Source organism: Mirounga leonina, unplaced genomic scaffold (genome assembly GCF_011800145.1).
Source record: "Mirounga leonina isolate KUSES-001 unplaced genomic scaffold, KU_Mleo_1.0 Mir_170, whole genome shotgun sequence".
Lineage (NCBI taxonomy): Eukaryota > Metazoa > Chordata > Mammalia > Carnivora > Phocidae > Mirounga > Mirounga leonina.
In genome coordinates this window covers 35,004,763-35,021,924 of record NW_023270433.1, presented here as the reverse complement: position 1 = coordinate 35,021,924, position 17,162 = coordinate 35,004,763, and the positions used below count along the sequence as shown (strand labels likewise).

General features: G+C 40.0%; 1 protein-coding gene across 1 annotated transcript in view; it reads left to right on the top strand.

Annotated features, from left to right (window-relative positions):
* The first annotated feature begins 468 nt into the window (after positions 1 to 468).
* Positions 469 to 17,162, top strand: part of RECK (reversion inducing cysteine rich protein with kazal motifs) — a 73,641-nt gene continuing 56,947 nt past the window's right edge. Inside the window, exons 1-4 of the mRNA XM_035016317.1 lie at positions 469 to 617; positions 12,687 to 12,745; positions 15,443 to 15,517; positions 16,436 to 16,472. Of these exons, the coding sequence (XP_034872208.1) occupies positions 518 to 617; positions 12,687 to 12,745; positions 15,443 to 15,517; positions 16,436 to 16,472 (271 nt within the window). The 5' untranslated portion in view covers positions 469 to 517. The remainder of the gene's footprint in view (positions 618 to 12,686; positions 12,746 to 15,442; positions 15,518 to 16,435; positions 16,473 to 17,162) is intronic.

The following is a 17,162-nucleotide window of genomic DNA, read 5'->3' as shown; positions in this document are numbered from 1 at the left end:
CAAGTTGACCCGAGTGCTTTCTTTGCGTGTGAGGCAGCGTCTGGGCAGAAAGGATATTAAGAGGCTCACTGAGGGTAAAGAGAAGTGAAAGGAAGAGGTCCCTTTGGTTCAGCCTTGGACTATGCCCTAGTTCTCAGGCGAACTTAAGAGTGTGATCTTGGCAGGTCAGTCTCCTCTCTGAGCTTCAGTGAACCCAGCTGCAAAGCTCAGGAGGCGGTAAAGGTGTTGAAAGGGCCTTTCCAGCTCTGACACCTTCTGACCCCGCACTTGGGGAACCCTGTCTGCGTGACTCCTCAGCAGAAGCCCACGCACAGCTGGGCCTTAACAAAGAGCCGGGGTCTCGGGAATGTTCCCGCCCCCAGCAGGTTTTGGAAACTCCCAGAGGCCGAGGGGCGGGGCTTGAGAGCGCCGCAGCCAATCAATAAAGGTCCAGGCCGCCGGGGCGGGGCTTCCGCGAGCAGCGGCGGCTGCCAGGCTGGGTCCGAGCATCCCGCGGCTCCGGACCCCCGGCCCGGACATGGCGGCGGTCCCGGCCTCCCCGCGAGGCGCGCTGCTGCTGCTTCTGGCCGTGGCGGGGGTCGCGGAGGTGGCAGGGGGCCTGGCCCCTGGCAGTGCGGGTGAGTAACTGCTAGAGCAGCGGTTCGGGGCGGTCCAGGGCGGCCGCCTCAGCGCTCCAAGATGGCGCGAGGCAGGGGGCGGGGGTGCCCGCGACCCCCGGACCTGGCCCAAGTCCGGTGACCCAGGGTCCGGACGTCCCGGCAGGCGGGAGGGGGCTCTGAGACGGCACGAGCGAGGAGCCCTCTCCACCCTCGCTCTCTCCGCACCGAACGTCTGCTGCACTGGGGACGGTGACCCGGGTTCGAGGCCTTGCCCTGTCACCCACGGGACAGGGGCCCCCGTCTCGGCCCTCACCCCCACAGCGGACTCGGGTCTGCCGGAACTGGTGAAATGCCTTTGCCCAGGACGGTCGCGAGGGTTGGATGGGATTTCCGAGGTACAGCTGCCTTACCGCCGCCCTGGCCAGTTATTGTAACTTGACCTACGGTTCAGAAAGGCAGACCTCAGGCGGCGAGCGTTATGGGCCCCACAGCCTACCAGGTTCAAGTCTCTGAAGAGAATGGGCCCGAGCCTGCTCAATCCAATTCTGCTGCCATCCGCGGTGGGTGCACGGTTTGTCCAAGGTAGCGCTGGGCTCTGGCGGGAGATAGATTAAAAATCAATAAACTGTTTTCTGGGGGCTATTGGGCTTAAGGAGAGTTGTGTTCCTGCTCTTAAGGAATTAAACCAAGAATGGATAAGAAATTGTTCAGTGCTTCCCACTTTCTGGGCTTTAGGAGTTGATGCCAACTCTTGTCCCCTCGAGAGCTCTGTAGGAGGTGGGGTACAGCAGGACTCAAGCCGCTGGGATTCAAGGTAGACGTGTCCAGAGGAGATGGAAGACTGGGTGCACAGAGGGAGAGAGATGACATCCATCTAGGATGGGAGGAAAATTGAATGATCCCCCGATTGCACAAACATTAGAAGATGGCTGGGATTTATACAAGCAAAGCGGAGAAGTGCATTGCCTACAGGGAGAGACACCTAGAACAAGCAAAATCAACCCCAACAAGGTTTTAAGATAACTTAAAATGTTAAAGGTTTTGTTTGTTTGTTTTTTAAGACAATAAAGTATTTGAAGAAGGGAGAGAATTGTGTCAGGTACCTGGGATTAGATAGTTAATTGTAACTGGGTTCTAAATTTGGCTGTTGGGCGCCTGGGTGGCTCAGTCGGTTAAGCGACTGCCTTCGGCTCAGGTCATGATCCTGGAGTCCCGGGATTGAGTCCCGCATCGGGCTCCCTGCTCGGCAGGGAGTCTGTTTCTCCCTCTGACCCTCCTCCCTCTCATGCTCTCTGTCTCTCATTCTCTCTCTCTCAAATAAATAAATAAATAAAATAATAAATAAATAAATAAATTTGGCTGTCAATTAGACATCAAAGGAGAGAGAGGGAGAGAGAGAATGAGAATATGCTGTGTATATTTGGCTAAATCAGCTGACCTTTCTGGGCCCCATTTTTCTCATTAAGTTGATCTAAAGCACTTCCAAAGTTATGGTCCATGGAATACTAGTTGTCCATTCTCATCCCACAACCACTTGATTCTGTGGAGTAATTAAGAATATTTGAACAAGTTACTTAGCCTTAGTCTTTTTGTGCATTGATATCCACATTAATTATATATAGTACCTTATGGATTTTATTGTGAGAATTAATTGAAGTAATACATGTATAGAATTTAGAATAGTGTATAGTAAGCACTGAAACGTTAACTATTAAATAAGCTTGGGAAACACTGCACATTGTACCTTTTTTTATAAATTCACAAAACATGTTAGACTCACAATAAAGGTACAAGGATTCTTTTTACGGTAATGAAAATGTTCTTAAGTAGTTGTGATGTTTGCACAACTCTGTGAATATTTTATTTTAAAAACAACTAAACTATACACTTTAAAAGGGTGCATTTAATGGTATGTGATTGTTAATGTATAAACTGAGGCATATTAAACATTTTAAGAGTTTAAATAAAAAATTGATTTGAATCAAGTAGCACCAAACAGGAAGTGACAGGAGCTAGCGGAAAGATTTTGATAGAGAAGAGGTAGAAGCAAAGCAAGGAAATTATTTAATTGGCTATAGCTTAAGTGGATGCCTTATTGGGAAAGCCTAGGTGGCTGTTTGTGATTGGTTGTCCTTAGGTTTTGATTTCTTTCTTTTTTTTTTTTAAAGATTTTATTTATTTATTTGAGAGAGAGACAGAATGAGAGAGAGCACGAGAGGGAAGAGGGCAAAGGGGGAAGCAGACCCCCCTCTGAGCAGGGAGCCCGATGCGGGACTCGATCCCGGGACTCCAGGATCATGACCTGAGCCGAAGGCAGTCGCTTAACCAACTGAGCCACCCAGGCGCCCTGGTTTTGATTTCTTAACCTTGAGGCATTATAGGCTTAGGTTTTGGTTTGCTTAAGTAGGCTATCAAGGCATTAAATAACCACTTCAGTCTAATGGCTTCCTTGCTTTATTAATTTAACATGATTTATATTTCAATAAAATTATTATAGAAAGAAAGAAAAGCTTGTTTGCTTATGAACTCTTTTTGTTCATGATACCTAAAGGACATTAGAAAATGCTGAGCTACATAATTTCTAAAGACCCTTCCAGCTCTAAAAATCCATAACAACATATCGTTTGCATTGTTTGATAAAAAGAAAAATTCCAAGTTTGATCTAAAAATGAGATTTGTCCTGTGTTCTAAATTCTAGGAAGCACTTATTACCTGGTCCTTACATAAAGGACATTGAGTAATACAATGGACAAAAGCTTCCATTGTGATTTTGTAGAAAGTGTGGGAAAAGTTCTTCAATCCTAAATAAAAATTGAGAACAGAATATTCAATTGTATTTCAGTGAAGGTCTGGCTCTTATTGCTGATCAGACAGTCTTTTTTCTCTCCAAGTCTGGGTATTCCTATATATCCTCTGGTATAAGGCTTTACTTAGAAGTCTTATCTGTTCTTAGAAATTTTTATTGCTATTACTGGGGGTGGAGGTGATTATTACTAGCTCAGTGATTATTATCTCTTGTGAAGTTTGGGCACACCTTCTACATTGGTGTAATGCCACTCTTTGTATCCCAGTGTACTTTCCAGTCCTAGCACCACCTCCCCCCCCCCCCTACCGCCGCCATTTCTGATGTTCTCTTTGAAGGATGGGATGGGACCCTATGCTGTGGTCTCAGGATCTGTGTGTCATGGCATCTGATAGTAGCTCTGTTTCTATTTAAGATGTTTTGTAATGTTACAAAAAAGGAAAGATGAGACATTAAGGGCTAAATTTCAATAAGTTGACATTTAAGGAATTATGTAATAGTCAGCCTAGAATCCTGAAAAAGAATGTAATGAATTTTAAGTTAGAAAAAGCAAACATCTATCTGGAGGAAAGTAATAAAAAGCAGATTCTCTTCCCAAAGACATATCTTGGCCCACATTGTGGAAAGAGCTAGGATTGGTGATAGACCAGATATGACAGTTTATCCTGGTATGCTGCTCAGAGTTCCTGTCTCATATCCATAGATTTAAGCAATCTCAATAACCATACTTTTCACTGTGTGCCTCTTCTAGAAGAAAATGGGACGATGTCAAGGAGGTGGTTTTTATACACTTTAAATGTGGTTTTTAAAAGAGCAAAACAGGGCGCCTGGGTGGCTCAGTTGGTTAAGCAACTGCCTTCGGCTCAGGTCATGATCCTGGAGTCCCAGGATCGAGTCCTGCATCGGGATCCCTGCTCAGTGGGGAGTCTGCTTCTCCCTCTGACCCTCCCCCCTCTCATGCTCTCTGTCTCTCATTCTCTCTCTCAAATAAATAAATAAAATCTTTAAAAAAATATAAAAAATAAAAAAAAATAAAAGAGCAAAACATCCCACAGAGGTTTGTTTATTCAAAAAAAAGTATTGAGTGCTTGCTAGATGTTAGGCACTGTTCTAAGTACAGGATTGCTTCTCTCAAGGAGCTTACATTCTACCAGAGGAAAGATAGACAATAAACAGATAAATAAAATGATTTTTGATAGTGATAAGTATGCTGTGAAGGAAACCAGCTGATAACAGAATTGTGGGGGGGGGGGTTCTTTATATAGTGATGACAAGAGAGGCCTCTTTGGGAAGATAAAGTTCAAAAACAAAATCTGAAGACTGCAGGTCTAAGACAGGGATAGGGACCAGAAAGTGCAGAGGCCCAAAGACAAGAAGGAACCAGTATGGTTGCAACATAGTGAGCCTGAGAGTGGGCTAGGGCTAACAGTACTGAGCCTTGCAAAAAGCCACATGAGGATTATGAATTTTATTCCTTGTGCAGAAAGAAACCAATAGACTATTATGTAAGAGATGTAAGCTTTGATTTATATTTTAGATCACTCTGGCTGCTGAATGAAAAAAAGTGATTGTAGTGGAGTAGGAGTAACAGCAGTTTGACTGGAAGAAGCCCTCTGCAGAAGGCGAAGCAGGAGATAGTGGTGATTTACAGTGAAGTGGTGGTGGAGATAAAAGAGGAGAGATTCAGGATACCACTGATGGATCAGATGTGGGAAGTGAGGGAAGGAGAAATTAAAGATTACTTGTAGATTTTTACCTTGAGCAGTTTAGTAAAAAGTGATGCCATTTACTGAAGCCTGGAAGATGGGGAGGAGCACAGATTGGAGGAAGGTTGGCAAGGTGAGCCAAGAAGAGCATCAAAAGTTCCGGTTTTGTATATGTTTAAGATGGATATTAGGAATAACTGCTCTAGGTCCATTTCATACCTGTCAGTAATCAATTCAGCAAATATTTGTTAAGCTGTTAATAGTGCCAGATACTGTGATAGGTGCAAGGTGTAAAGGGGTAAGCAAAAACAGACATGGTCTCTGCTTTCATGGGGTTTTTTATTTAGTAGGAAATTCAGACGTTAAGTATCATATATATCTTCATTGCTAACATTATGTGGTTGTATTAGTACACATCCATTTCTATTCTAAATGTGAAGAATATATCTGAGGAAAAATGTGATTTAGTTCAGTATATAGCACGTAATATGATGGATGCTGTAAAGCACACAAATAACATGAAAAAGATGTCAAGAAAAGTGTAGTATTAAGAGAAATTCTCTGATCATGGAATATACCACTGGGTGCCAGACATTTATACTTTTAGATTCCTTGTTTTATAGATGGGGGTCCTACAGTGTAGAATAGACAAAGCAAAAATACTGGCTGTTAGCCTCTTTGGGGAGGACCTTACAAAAGTCATTTGCTTTAGTTTTTCAGAATGATGAATGCCTAGGTTATGGCTCTTTTGACCCCTTAAGGGAACAGAAACCAAGGTAGCTCAGGATTAGGGGGCTAGTATATAACATCTAACAGGGAAGCACATAGAAATCCAAAGGTAGGAAATTCAGCAAAGCAGACCTCAGGGACTGCTGTGGGAACCAGAAAGCTGCCAGGAGCTAAAATTACTGTTAGAGATAGTCTCTCTCTACCTTCCATAGCTTCTCTGTGCATCTCTTGCATTTCCCACTCTCCACCAATCAGCTTCCTCCTTTTACTCATCATTTCTGGGCTACCATGAAACTTCAGCTTCCCTAGCCACAGCTCTTCTTGACCTTATGGTTTCAGGGTCCACCACCACCTGGCTGCACACTTCTGTGCCTGAATATATGATTGGGTCCAATTTATCTTTTGACTTAGGCCAAAACCTCATATGTTGCTAAATTATGGGTTGGTCACCAAATGAAATGTGGTACTGAAGTATCCCAGTGGGAGAAATATAATTTTTTGTACTTTTTTCTGATAAAAATCATTGTATAATTAGGAAATTATTACTTATTAACCAATGAATACCATTTTTTGAGCTGAGCAGTATGTTAAATGGATATAAGAAGTTTACAGTCAAACTGGGAGTACCATAAGTACACACATGAAGTGATTAGAGAAGATTTAAATGTTGAAGTTGCCAGTTCTGACTAGAATATCAGGGCCTTCAATAACCAAAAAATCAATAGGGCTTAGAGTTATTGGAGAAGAAAGTCTTCCTAAGAGTTGAGGTGGGATTTAAGCCTTGAAAGATGTTCTGGATTTAGGTCAGCAGGGAAAGGGCACTAAACATTTCAGTCAGAAGGCTGTGTTCAAGGTAACTGTAGGCTTTCCTTGTTAAAAAATAATAGAAGGTCAGGGAAGGTAAAGTTACAAGACTTGGAAACCCCCTTTATTAGAAGAGTGACATCATGAGGGGTCTATCTGGCAGTCATATTGGTAATAGAATCAAATGAATATAATTGGCTGTTTTGGCACTGTAGTATAAGGCAAGCAATGGCGAAGGATATCTGTAACTTGCCAATGATTCAGAAAAAAAAAATACATCTGTCTAGATAGATAAATAAAGCAGTATGATGAAATGTTAGCAATGTTGAACCCAGGTAGTGGGTATATGGGTAGTCACTTTACTGTTTGGCTCTTCCTTAGCTGATGATATATTCTGTATAGAAACACAAACACCATGTATTTTTAAAGGAATAAATGTAACAATGCAAGAATGTACTTTTAAGTAGAAGATGTAGTTGTCATTTAAATGTTTTATAAGTGTCAATTTCCAGGCTGTTTTGAAAATAAAAATATGATTAAAAGTAAGATCAGTTTTTTATTATTAAGAAGTCTTTTTATTTAGAATGACCTTTTCCAGTATCAGCTCAGATTTAGTTTTTTTCCTCCTCAACAGTGTGAGATATACATATTCTGTTTTAGTAATTCTTTAGGAAGACATTAATTAGGGGGAATCTTTATTTTCTTTAGAAAAGAAAGCAAGAATGGCTTTTCATTAACTAAATTGAATTATAGCTTTTAGGAGGTTTCTGTGGCAAATTTCCTTTTAACTTCAAAAATCCTATAATTGTATGAATATTTTAGTTTTAGATTAGGCTATTTGTTTTCTTAAGTGCTTGTTGGTCTTAGAAGTTGCATTTTTCTCTTGTGGCTGGAGCATGTGCTTCCTGCTTACTTGCCTATCTTTAGTACACATGTGGCCCAAACTGTTAGTCCTTGATGTTTCTAATTATTGGGTAATTCTGCTTGCATATTTCTAGGTTCCACTAATACCTTCTTAAAGCCAATATACATGGCTTTTAGCAATCTCTTTGGTTTTTATTAATTTTATAATTAATAAAATTAATCTTGGAATAGGGTGCAAAATATGACACTCATCCTTATGTCTTTAATGAAGATAACACCTGAGCTTTTTATTTTCATCATGTCAGTATCGTTTTATTTTTAACTAATTTACGTTTATCTGTTCAATTCCATTTCTTGAGAATAAGCAGAGTTTTAAACTATTTTTCTTGAAGAACAAGAAATTAGATTAGAATCAAATTATAAAAACAAAACATTTCTAGAATTAATTGTCTTCTGTAAAAACATTAGGCCTTGGAGAGTTTTTTTGCACTCTAATTGTTAAATGACCCAATTAATTCATTTTAATAGCTCTAAAAAAGACAAAGACCTTTAGTTGCCACATTAATTGCATTTGAATCCCTTCTCCCCATTCTTAATGAAGTCACGTGAATTGATGTCTATTTGTAGACTTTTATTTCTTGAAAAATATGTGTTAAAGATTCTAAAAAGTTTTGTTGTTTCAAAGGAAAAAAAATGTACACCAATATAATAATGGCTAAGGTTAAGGATAGGGTATGGAAAATATAGTGGGACATACATAGGTCCCCTAGCCTGTTCATGGAGTGTGGCAGCCCTCTCAAGGGAGGAAATGTACTATTAGAGAGGAATGCTCCGTCGGGAGGGGGGAGGGAGTTATTACCAGAAGACTTTGGGCTGCCCTCTGTAATCCCGTATTGTCAGAGTTATCAGAAGGTTTTTGGAAAGGACTAGAAGGAAGTCAAAATGTCAACATAGGTTCTGGCAAGACAGTGGGAGTATAGATCATTTTTCTTCTTATTTTCCAAAGTTTTGGGTTTCTTAATGAAAAAAAGAATTATTTTAAAAGTTTAACTTCAGGGGTCACTACATTGTAAATTTGACCTTAACTATTAAATAGGAAAAAATGGGCTTTTATATTTATATTTTAAATATAACTTTCTATTGTTATTGGACTTTTAATTATAACACATTTTGTTTCTGTTCTAAATAGACCTTTGCTCCAAGAAACTGTTTTTCAAAAATCCCTAGGCCCAAATCAGACTCTTGTCTGCCTGATTGTTTACTTTTTGCTAAGCTTGTGCTTATTGGGACCATATGTTATCCTGAGTTATCTTTGCTCATGATCAGCCGGATTTTTTTGCCCTCAAATGACCTTTGTGTTAGAGGATAGTAGAAAGTGGCAACTTCTTCAGCACTTCAAAAGAGCACATCATTATCGCACAAGAGAGCCTTTTTTTGGTTTTGTTTTGTTTTTCTTTTTCCTATCTGCCCTTCTCATTCTAATGAGTAATGAGACTGGGGACATAACTAGAATCTTAGCAGATGCGGGGAGCATGGTGTGGCATGGCAGGGGAGAAGGGATTTTGAGAAAGCCTCATGAGTGATTGCCCCACTTATACCCTGTTTTATGGAGAACAATTTCCAGTTTTGAACGTAGAAGGCTTGTTGTTGAGATCTAAAGAGCTCTTCATTTATTCATCTATTCGTTCATTTTCCTCCAATACAAATCCTACCTTCAATCAAAAAAGCTCTGCTTTCATCTAATTTGTGTACTGAAATTGTATAGATTGCATTTGAGGAGATCATGTTGCAACTTTTTTATATTTTATTTATTTATTTATTTAAAATATTTTATTCATTTGAGACACAGAGATAGAGAGAGAGAAAGCATGAGCAGGGAGAGAGGAAGAGGGAGAGGGAGAAGCAGGCTCCCCTCTGAGCCAGGAGCCTGATGTGGGGCTCGATCCCAGGACCCTGGGATCACGACCTGAGCCGAAGGCAGACGCCCAACCATCTGAGCCACCCAGGCACCCGCAAAGTTTTTATATTTTAAACCATTGTATCAGATCCAGCTGCCTGAAATGTAATACTTTCATCTTGTCTCTTGATAGCCCCCGATCAATCCAGCTATATCTTTTTTCCAGTCAGGTACACTCTAGAATAATAACATCTCCCTGCTGTTTATTTCTATAGACCATTTATGCATTTCTTGGCCTGTAATGCTGCTTGGCAATGTTTTTCCTTTTCTCTAATTTGATGTTTCTCAAACTGGCATTCTGAAATGTTAGTAAGTGGCATGAAAAAAGTGTTCTGTGCTCTGAGAAGTCTGTCTACTTAGATCTCTTTTTGGGAGATTAGTAATGTATAAACATATTAAAGGCTTTAAGAAGTCCTGCAATAAGGAATTCTCTTTAACTTTTTTTAATCCTTCATTTCCCAGTTCTTTGAACATGAAACGTTTTCTCCTGAGGGGTAGATATTAACAACTCATGAATAGAATACAAGTTTGAAAAACGTATTTATAGTTGCCTCCTTTCTCTGTTCTCCAAAGTGACTACTCCACACTTCCACAGTTTCACCTCAAGCCCCCAACCCCATCTCAACCCTTTTTGTTTTCAGACCCAATCTGTGTTTCACTGAGAAAATGGAGGCCATCAACTTTCCTCATAATTTATTAGTGTCCTTATATCCTTTCCTCTTGTCTAGACTTCGTTTTACCATCAGACTGTAACCTGATAAAGTCAGAGAACATAACATTTATTTATTTATTTTTAAGATTTTATTTATTTGACACGCAGAGAGCGAGCACAAGTAGGCAGAGCGGCAGGCAGAGGGAGAGGGAGAAGCAGACTCCCCGCTGAGCAGGAAGCCCGATGCGACTCGATCCCAGGACCCTGGGATCACGACCCGAGCTGAAGGCAGATGTTCAACTGACTGAGCCACCCAGGCGCCCCAGAACATAACATTTATTCACTATTGCATCCCTTGCCCCCAACTCAATGCCCTTTCTTTTTTTCTTTCTTTCTTTCTTTCTTTCTTTCTTTCTTTCTTTCTTTCTTTCTTTCTTTCTTTCTTTCTTTCTTTCTTTCTTTCAGATTTTATTTATTTGAGAGAGAGCACGAGGAAGGGCAGAGGCAGAGGGAGAGGGAGAAGCAGACTCCCCACTGAGCAGGGAGCCTGATGCGAGACTCAATCCCAGGACCCCAGGATCATGACCTGAGCCGAAGGCAGATGCTTAACCAACTGAGCCGCCCAGGCGCCCCTCAGTGCCTTTTCTTAAACCCGTATCCCTTTCCAGCAGTCACCTCATTTCTCCAATATTCTGTTTCAGCCACAATTGTGTGGTATGGAAGTTCAATTCTGGCACTAACCACCCAGAGTTAGAACAGACTCCACAAGTTAAAGGGCATGGTCCCCAACAAGACAGTACTTACCCCAGACGCCAGCCACACTTAGGCGGTCCCCAGGCCACCCACACTTTTGAACAACTGGCTATAAATCCAGGCTTCTCACGACCACCTCAAAATCAGTAATTCACTAGAATGATGCACAGAGCTCAGGGCAGCGCTCTAGTTATGATTACAGTTTTATTATAAAGGATACAAATCAGGAGGACCAGCCAAATGAAGAGACACACAGGGTGAGGTCTGGGAGGAAATACGGAGCTTTTGTGTCTTCTCCTCACGGAATCAGTGTGTATCACCCTCCTGGCACATCAGTGTCTTCATCACCTAGGAAAGGTCCACTGAGCTCCAGTATCTAGTGTTCATTGGGATTTCATCACATAGACATGATTGATTTGATTATTGGCCATATGGGTTGAACTTGATCTTCATCCCCCTGTCTTGCTAGAGGTTGGGCTGCTATCACGGAGCTCAAAGTCCCAACCTTCTAACCTTCTAATCAAATGGCTGGTCTATCTGGCATGTCAGTCCCCATCCTGAAGCTATCTGGGGGTTGGGGGGGGTGTCACCTCATTAGCATAACAAAGAAACACCTCTTACTCTAGAAATTCCAAGGGTTAGAGTCTTCCTCCCAGGAATCGGGGACAAAGGCCAACTGCAAATGGAGGGTTTTTCCTTCCCTTGATCCTGCATCCTTCCGTAACCACTGCTCTTTTTTTCCCCTCTCATTTCTTTTCTTTTCTTTTTTTTTTTTTTAAGATTTATTTATTTGAGAGAGAGAGAGCAGGGAAGGGGCAGAGCGGGGGGGGGGGGGGGGGGAGAGAATCCCAAGCAGACTACCCGCTGAGCGTGGAGCCCTTCTCAGGGACTCAATCCCTGAGATCATGACCTGAGCAGAAATCAAGAGTTGGACGCTTAACTGACTGCACCACCCGGGTGCCCCTTCCCTCTCATTTCTGCCAGACTTATTGAGAGCTAATGTTTCTTGTTTATACTTCCGCACGTCTGGTTTACTCCTTAATATCATCCACTTCTAGCTCCACAGAAAGTACCCTGTGAAGGTTACCAAGTGGCCTCCTATTTAGTAAATCCATTTCCTTTTTTTGAGTCTTCAATCTAACCTGTATGTTTTGGTACATGCCACTAACTATTCCCTCTTCTGTAATGCTACTCTCTCGAGGCTGACCTGTCTGACTGTTCCATCTCAGTGTCTTTTCTTGTTTCTTCCCATGTCTCAGATTTGGTGTTCTTTAGAATTTGGTGCTGTGATGACTTCTTACTAGAAACTCTCCCTAGGCAATGTCTTTTGTTTCCATATATCTCCTTTATGCTGATGACTTTCAACTTGGATCTTTCAGCTTGGCTTTACCTGCAATCCAGGCTTAGATTTCTGACTTTACTGCTATTCCATCTGGATGTCCTATAGGAACCTTAAATTTAACATGTCCAAAACAAAATTCATTGCCTTTTTATCACTTAGTCATACATTATAGGTATAATAATAGAATATAGCCTATAGGGTAATTATAAGGATTGACTGAGATAATGCTTAAAGAAAACTTAATAAAATTCTGGTACATAGAAAGTACACATGACAGTCTCCACTATTAGCCTGCAAGCTTCTTGAGGGCAGGGACCATGTGCTCAGACAACACTGTCCTTGGTTTGTAAAAGTTTGTTGAGTTAAAATGAATAATAATAATCTGTTGAATAAATATTTTGTGTAGCCATCTGATTTAGTTTAATCATCTTGTTTATTTAACAGTGGGCAACATCTGGTGTTTATTTTTTCTCCTAGGTGCACTGTGTTGTAATCATTCAAAGGATAATCAAATGTGCCATGATGTATGTGAACAGGTAAGCATACATAATAATTGTTGAGGTTATGTAGCTGTTTATTAAGTATAATTGTTTTGGAGAAATCTGCTGGACAGCACCTTAACCAAGTCATCACAGTTCACATCACCAATAATGAAACAAATTAATATGTGTCTGCTGACATAATGCACTGAAAAGAAGCACAGCATCTTAAGTAGCATTCCTGTCAAAAATATATAACCTGAATCATGAAGAAAAAATAAGGCAAAGCAAGATTGAGAGATATTCCTCAAAACAACAGCCTGTACTCTTCAAAGTCGTCAGGGTTAAGAAACTTGCAGATTAAAGGGAACTACAGAAATATGACAACTAAATGCAATATACAATCTTGGATTGGATCCTGGAATTAAAAAAAGGTTGCTATAAAGGACATTATTGGGATAAATTGGTGAAATTTGAATATGAACTATAATAATAATGAATCAATGCTATGATCCTAAATTTGGTGATTGTATTACAGTGACATAGGACAGTGTCCTTGTTCTTGGGAGATACATGCTGGGATTTGGAATGAATGATCATGTCTGTAATGAATTCTAAAATGTTTCATCAAAATACAATAATATCTGTATATGTCGAGAGTTAAAGCAAATGTTGCAAAATTTTAATAATGAGTAATTAGATGAAGACTATGTGAGTGTTCTTGAAACTTTCCTGTAGGTTTGAATTTTTCTGATTGAGCCTTTTAAATCAAGTTCCACCGAGACACAATACCTGTTTATAAAGTCTTAACCTTCTTTCATCATCTTGGTTGTGCAGTTCTGGCCTTGGCACTTGAGAACAAATGGCCTCAAGTATCTTTTGAAGAGTTTTCAGTAATGTGGATTTTGTCACTTCCTAAAATATAGAGAGCTACCTAACTGGAATTAAAACTTCTCTCAAACAATATTACGAATTTATTTATTTATTTTTAAAGATTGTATTTATTTATTTGAGAGAGAGAGAGCCCATGCGTGCACGAGCGGAGGTGGGGGGATGGAATGGGGGGGCGGGGGGGAGGTGGGGTAGAGGGAGGAGGGGCAGAAGGGGAGGGATGAGCAGACTCCTTGCTGAGTGTGGAGTGTGATGCTGGGTTAGGGGCTGGATCCCACAACCCTGAGATCACAACCTGAGCCAAAACCAAGAGTTAGCTGCTCGACCAACTGAACCACCCAGGTGCCTCTCAAACAATATTATGAATTTAGAAAGATTTTGCAAGATACTCTTTAATTATAAAACAAGACAGTGACTCAGCTCATCTGAGTACATGAATTCATGTCAAAACACTATGGCAAATTAAGTTTTCTGCAAATTTATTGTAAGAACAACAGCTTTTAAAAGCAAAAATGGCTCCTGGATGGTGTCATCATAGGGAGCTGAAGCACTGCTTTCCTGACTTTGCTTATTTGATGAATAAATCTGGTCATTTACCCTGTAGAGTTTCTCACAATCTGAATTATGCTATTTGCAACTCCATGGTACCATTTAATATATTCCCCTTCCCTTTATATTTCTTAGTAATTGGTAGGTAGATTTAGAGCAGAGCTATCCAATAGAGCTTTCTGCAGTGATGAAAATATTCTGTATCTGTGTGATCCAGATGGTAGCCACTAGCTACATGTGCCAAGTGAACATTTGAAATGTGTTTAGAGAGGTTGAGGAGAAAGAGAAAGAGTTTGAGGAACTGAATTTTAAATTTTATTTAATCTTAATTGATTTAAGTTTAAATTTAGGTAGCCACACATGGCTAACAGTAACCTAATGAGACAGGTCAAGAGGCTTGATCAGATTCAGGTTAGGTTTTGCTTTATTTTGGTTTTGTTTGTTTGTTCAGCAGGTCTTACTCGTAACGTTAGTGTGTCTGATTGTCTCTTTTCGTAATTAACATTATAGTCATTATTGATAATTGCCTAAATGCATTAATTCACTAGTGGTTGCAAAATGGTGATATTCTAGCCCTCGTCACTTATTAACAATAGTTGGTAGTTTGGGAGAAAAAATGGCTACTAAAACTAACTGGAGATAAATCCTTTTTCATTGTCCTTAGCATTCATGGATTTCACAGTCTTGACTATTTGCAGGTAACCATGAAGTTCTATCTCATATATAATCGCTTATAATTTACTGAGACATCAAATTGTAATTGCATTAATTAAAATTCTATTTGGAAGAGAGCCAGTTAGCCTGGTGAATGAACTTGTCAGCTCCTCAGCATCTTTATTAAAAATGGCTTTGTCTCTCTTGGTATTTTATGGAAGCTTATGCCATAATGCTATTGTGAATATTTGTTCTTCACTAATATCAAGGGTATGACATAATCTGTTTTACATTGTTGTCAGTTGACTAAAAGTAGTTTGTAGAACAGTTTAGAATAAACTTATCTTTTTTTCTTTCCTGTTTTCTTTCTTTTTCTCCTTTGTCCTCTAACAGATTTGGTAGCGTGTTTTTTTTCCATTTTTGGTCATTAGAAAAGGGTCTAGACTTGCATATATGGACTTTCTTGATTATTTGCCAAACTAACAAACCATTTAAGAGATGTTACCTCAACTTAATTTAGACCTTTCCAAAGGTTTTCCATTTATAAAAGGAAGTTAGAAAATATTCTAGGCAACTGATAAGTATAGAAGACAACAAATTTTACCTCTTCTTATTTCTTACAGAAAAATGCCACAAAAACTTTTTTTTTTTTTTTGTCAGATATTCTCCTCAAAAAGTGAATCCCGACTAAAGCATCTGTTACAGCGAGCCCCAGATTATTGCCCTGAAACAATGGTAGGTCTTGTTTAACTTAACTATGGAAGCTTTTGTCTAAATGAAGCCATCTAATGAGTTAACTTCTAGATTCAGGAAAATTTTCAAAATGATTTGAGTTTGTGATCAAATTAAAATGTTAAATTTAACTAGGTATTTTAAAAAGATCATCACAGAAATTGCTGGTAGAATATTATCTTTGATCTTTTATTGTTTATCCTATGATGTAGATATAAAAATCATATTAAATATAAATGTATTACAGTCTTTAAATTTCATTATAACCATTTAGCTGGAATTTGGAATTTTACTCATTATTTTGATAATTTTATGAAAACCATAATAACTATATCTTGTATTTATTTTGAATTTGAAAAGTTAAATTTGGGGTAAGGGGAAATGTGTGATTTCTCATTATTCCTATCTTCCCGTTTTTTGGTGTACTGTAGATATATTGCTTGCCTCTCTGAATCATGTAACTTAAAATGTCTCCAGTGCTTGGGCCATCCTCAGTGTTTGGGACACTGGTGGGCCAGGCTACGGAATATGAGCTTACGTGAGACCGACTTTTTAGATGTGGTGGCTTGCATTACGTGAGGGAGGAAAAGTTGATCAAACAATTCTGACTGACACATTTGCCTTTACTTGCTCTACAGACACTTCTGTCTTTGTGCTTAGAAACAGTGATTCCAGTAAGCATCCTCAGTATCCAAACTCATCGTTAGTGCTCTCAGGTGGGAAGATGGGCAGAGAGCAAGCAATATTTTTGCATCTCAGTTTTATTTTTTCTTCCCTGAATGGCTGCTTGATACTCGTGTGGTCTTAGAACACTGACTATATAGAGGCAAGCATAATCAAATTACCTGTATATAATTTCTGTGTAAGTTGTCATATTTAGGAACTGGTTATATAAAAGCCTTTTGGTGATTACAATTTTAGGTTGAAATTTGGAGTTGTATGAATTCATCTTTGCCAGGTAAGCAAAGAAGTGTAACATTTAGCACTTTATCTTTAAAAACTTACTTTGTGATTATAAAATCTGTGTCATAGTCCCGTAACTTAATGTATCCCCTTGAGTTCCTATCTTCTCTTTCTTGTAGGCACCCAAATTTTCAAATGTATAGTTTATTCTCATTCACTCAATCATTAACTGTACTCTTGTCTCTATTCTTCCATTCTAGTGAAACTGGTCTTTGAAAGAGCACCAAGATCTCATGGTACCTAAATCTTATGGCCTTTTCTCAGTATTCCCTTTGACTGCCCTGCAGCACCTGATATTGTGACCGCTACCTCCTTATGACTCCACCTTAGCCTCATGCATGACCTTATCCTCTCGTACCTTCCCTCTCTGCCACCCCCTCCCCCCCAGGAAGGACCTTGGTTATTCCTGTACGTGGTCCTCTTTTCTCTCTCCACACTTACCCTGGTAATTACTTTCCTTCCCAGAACTGTTAACTAGTCAGCACTGGGAAGATAGCCTTCAAATCTAAGTTGTCACTCACGACTTCTAGACACGTCACCAGGATGGATCTCTGCATCCTGGTGACAACTGAAGTACAAATTTAACCGAACTCATTGGGTGCCTGGGTGGCTCAGTCGTTAAGCGTCTGCCTTCGGTTCAGGTCATGGTCCCAGGGTCCTGGGATGGAGCCCCGCGTCGGGCTTC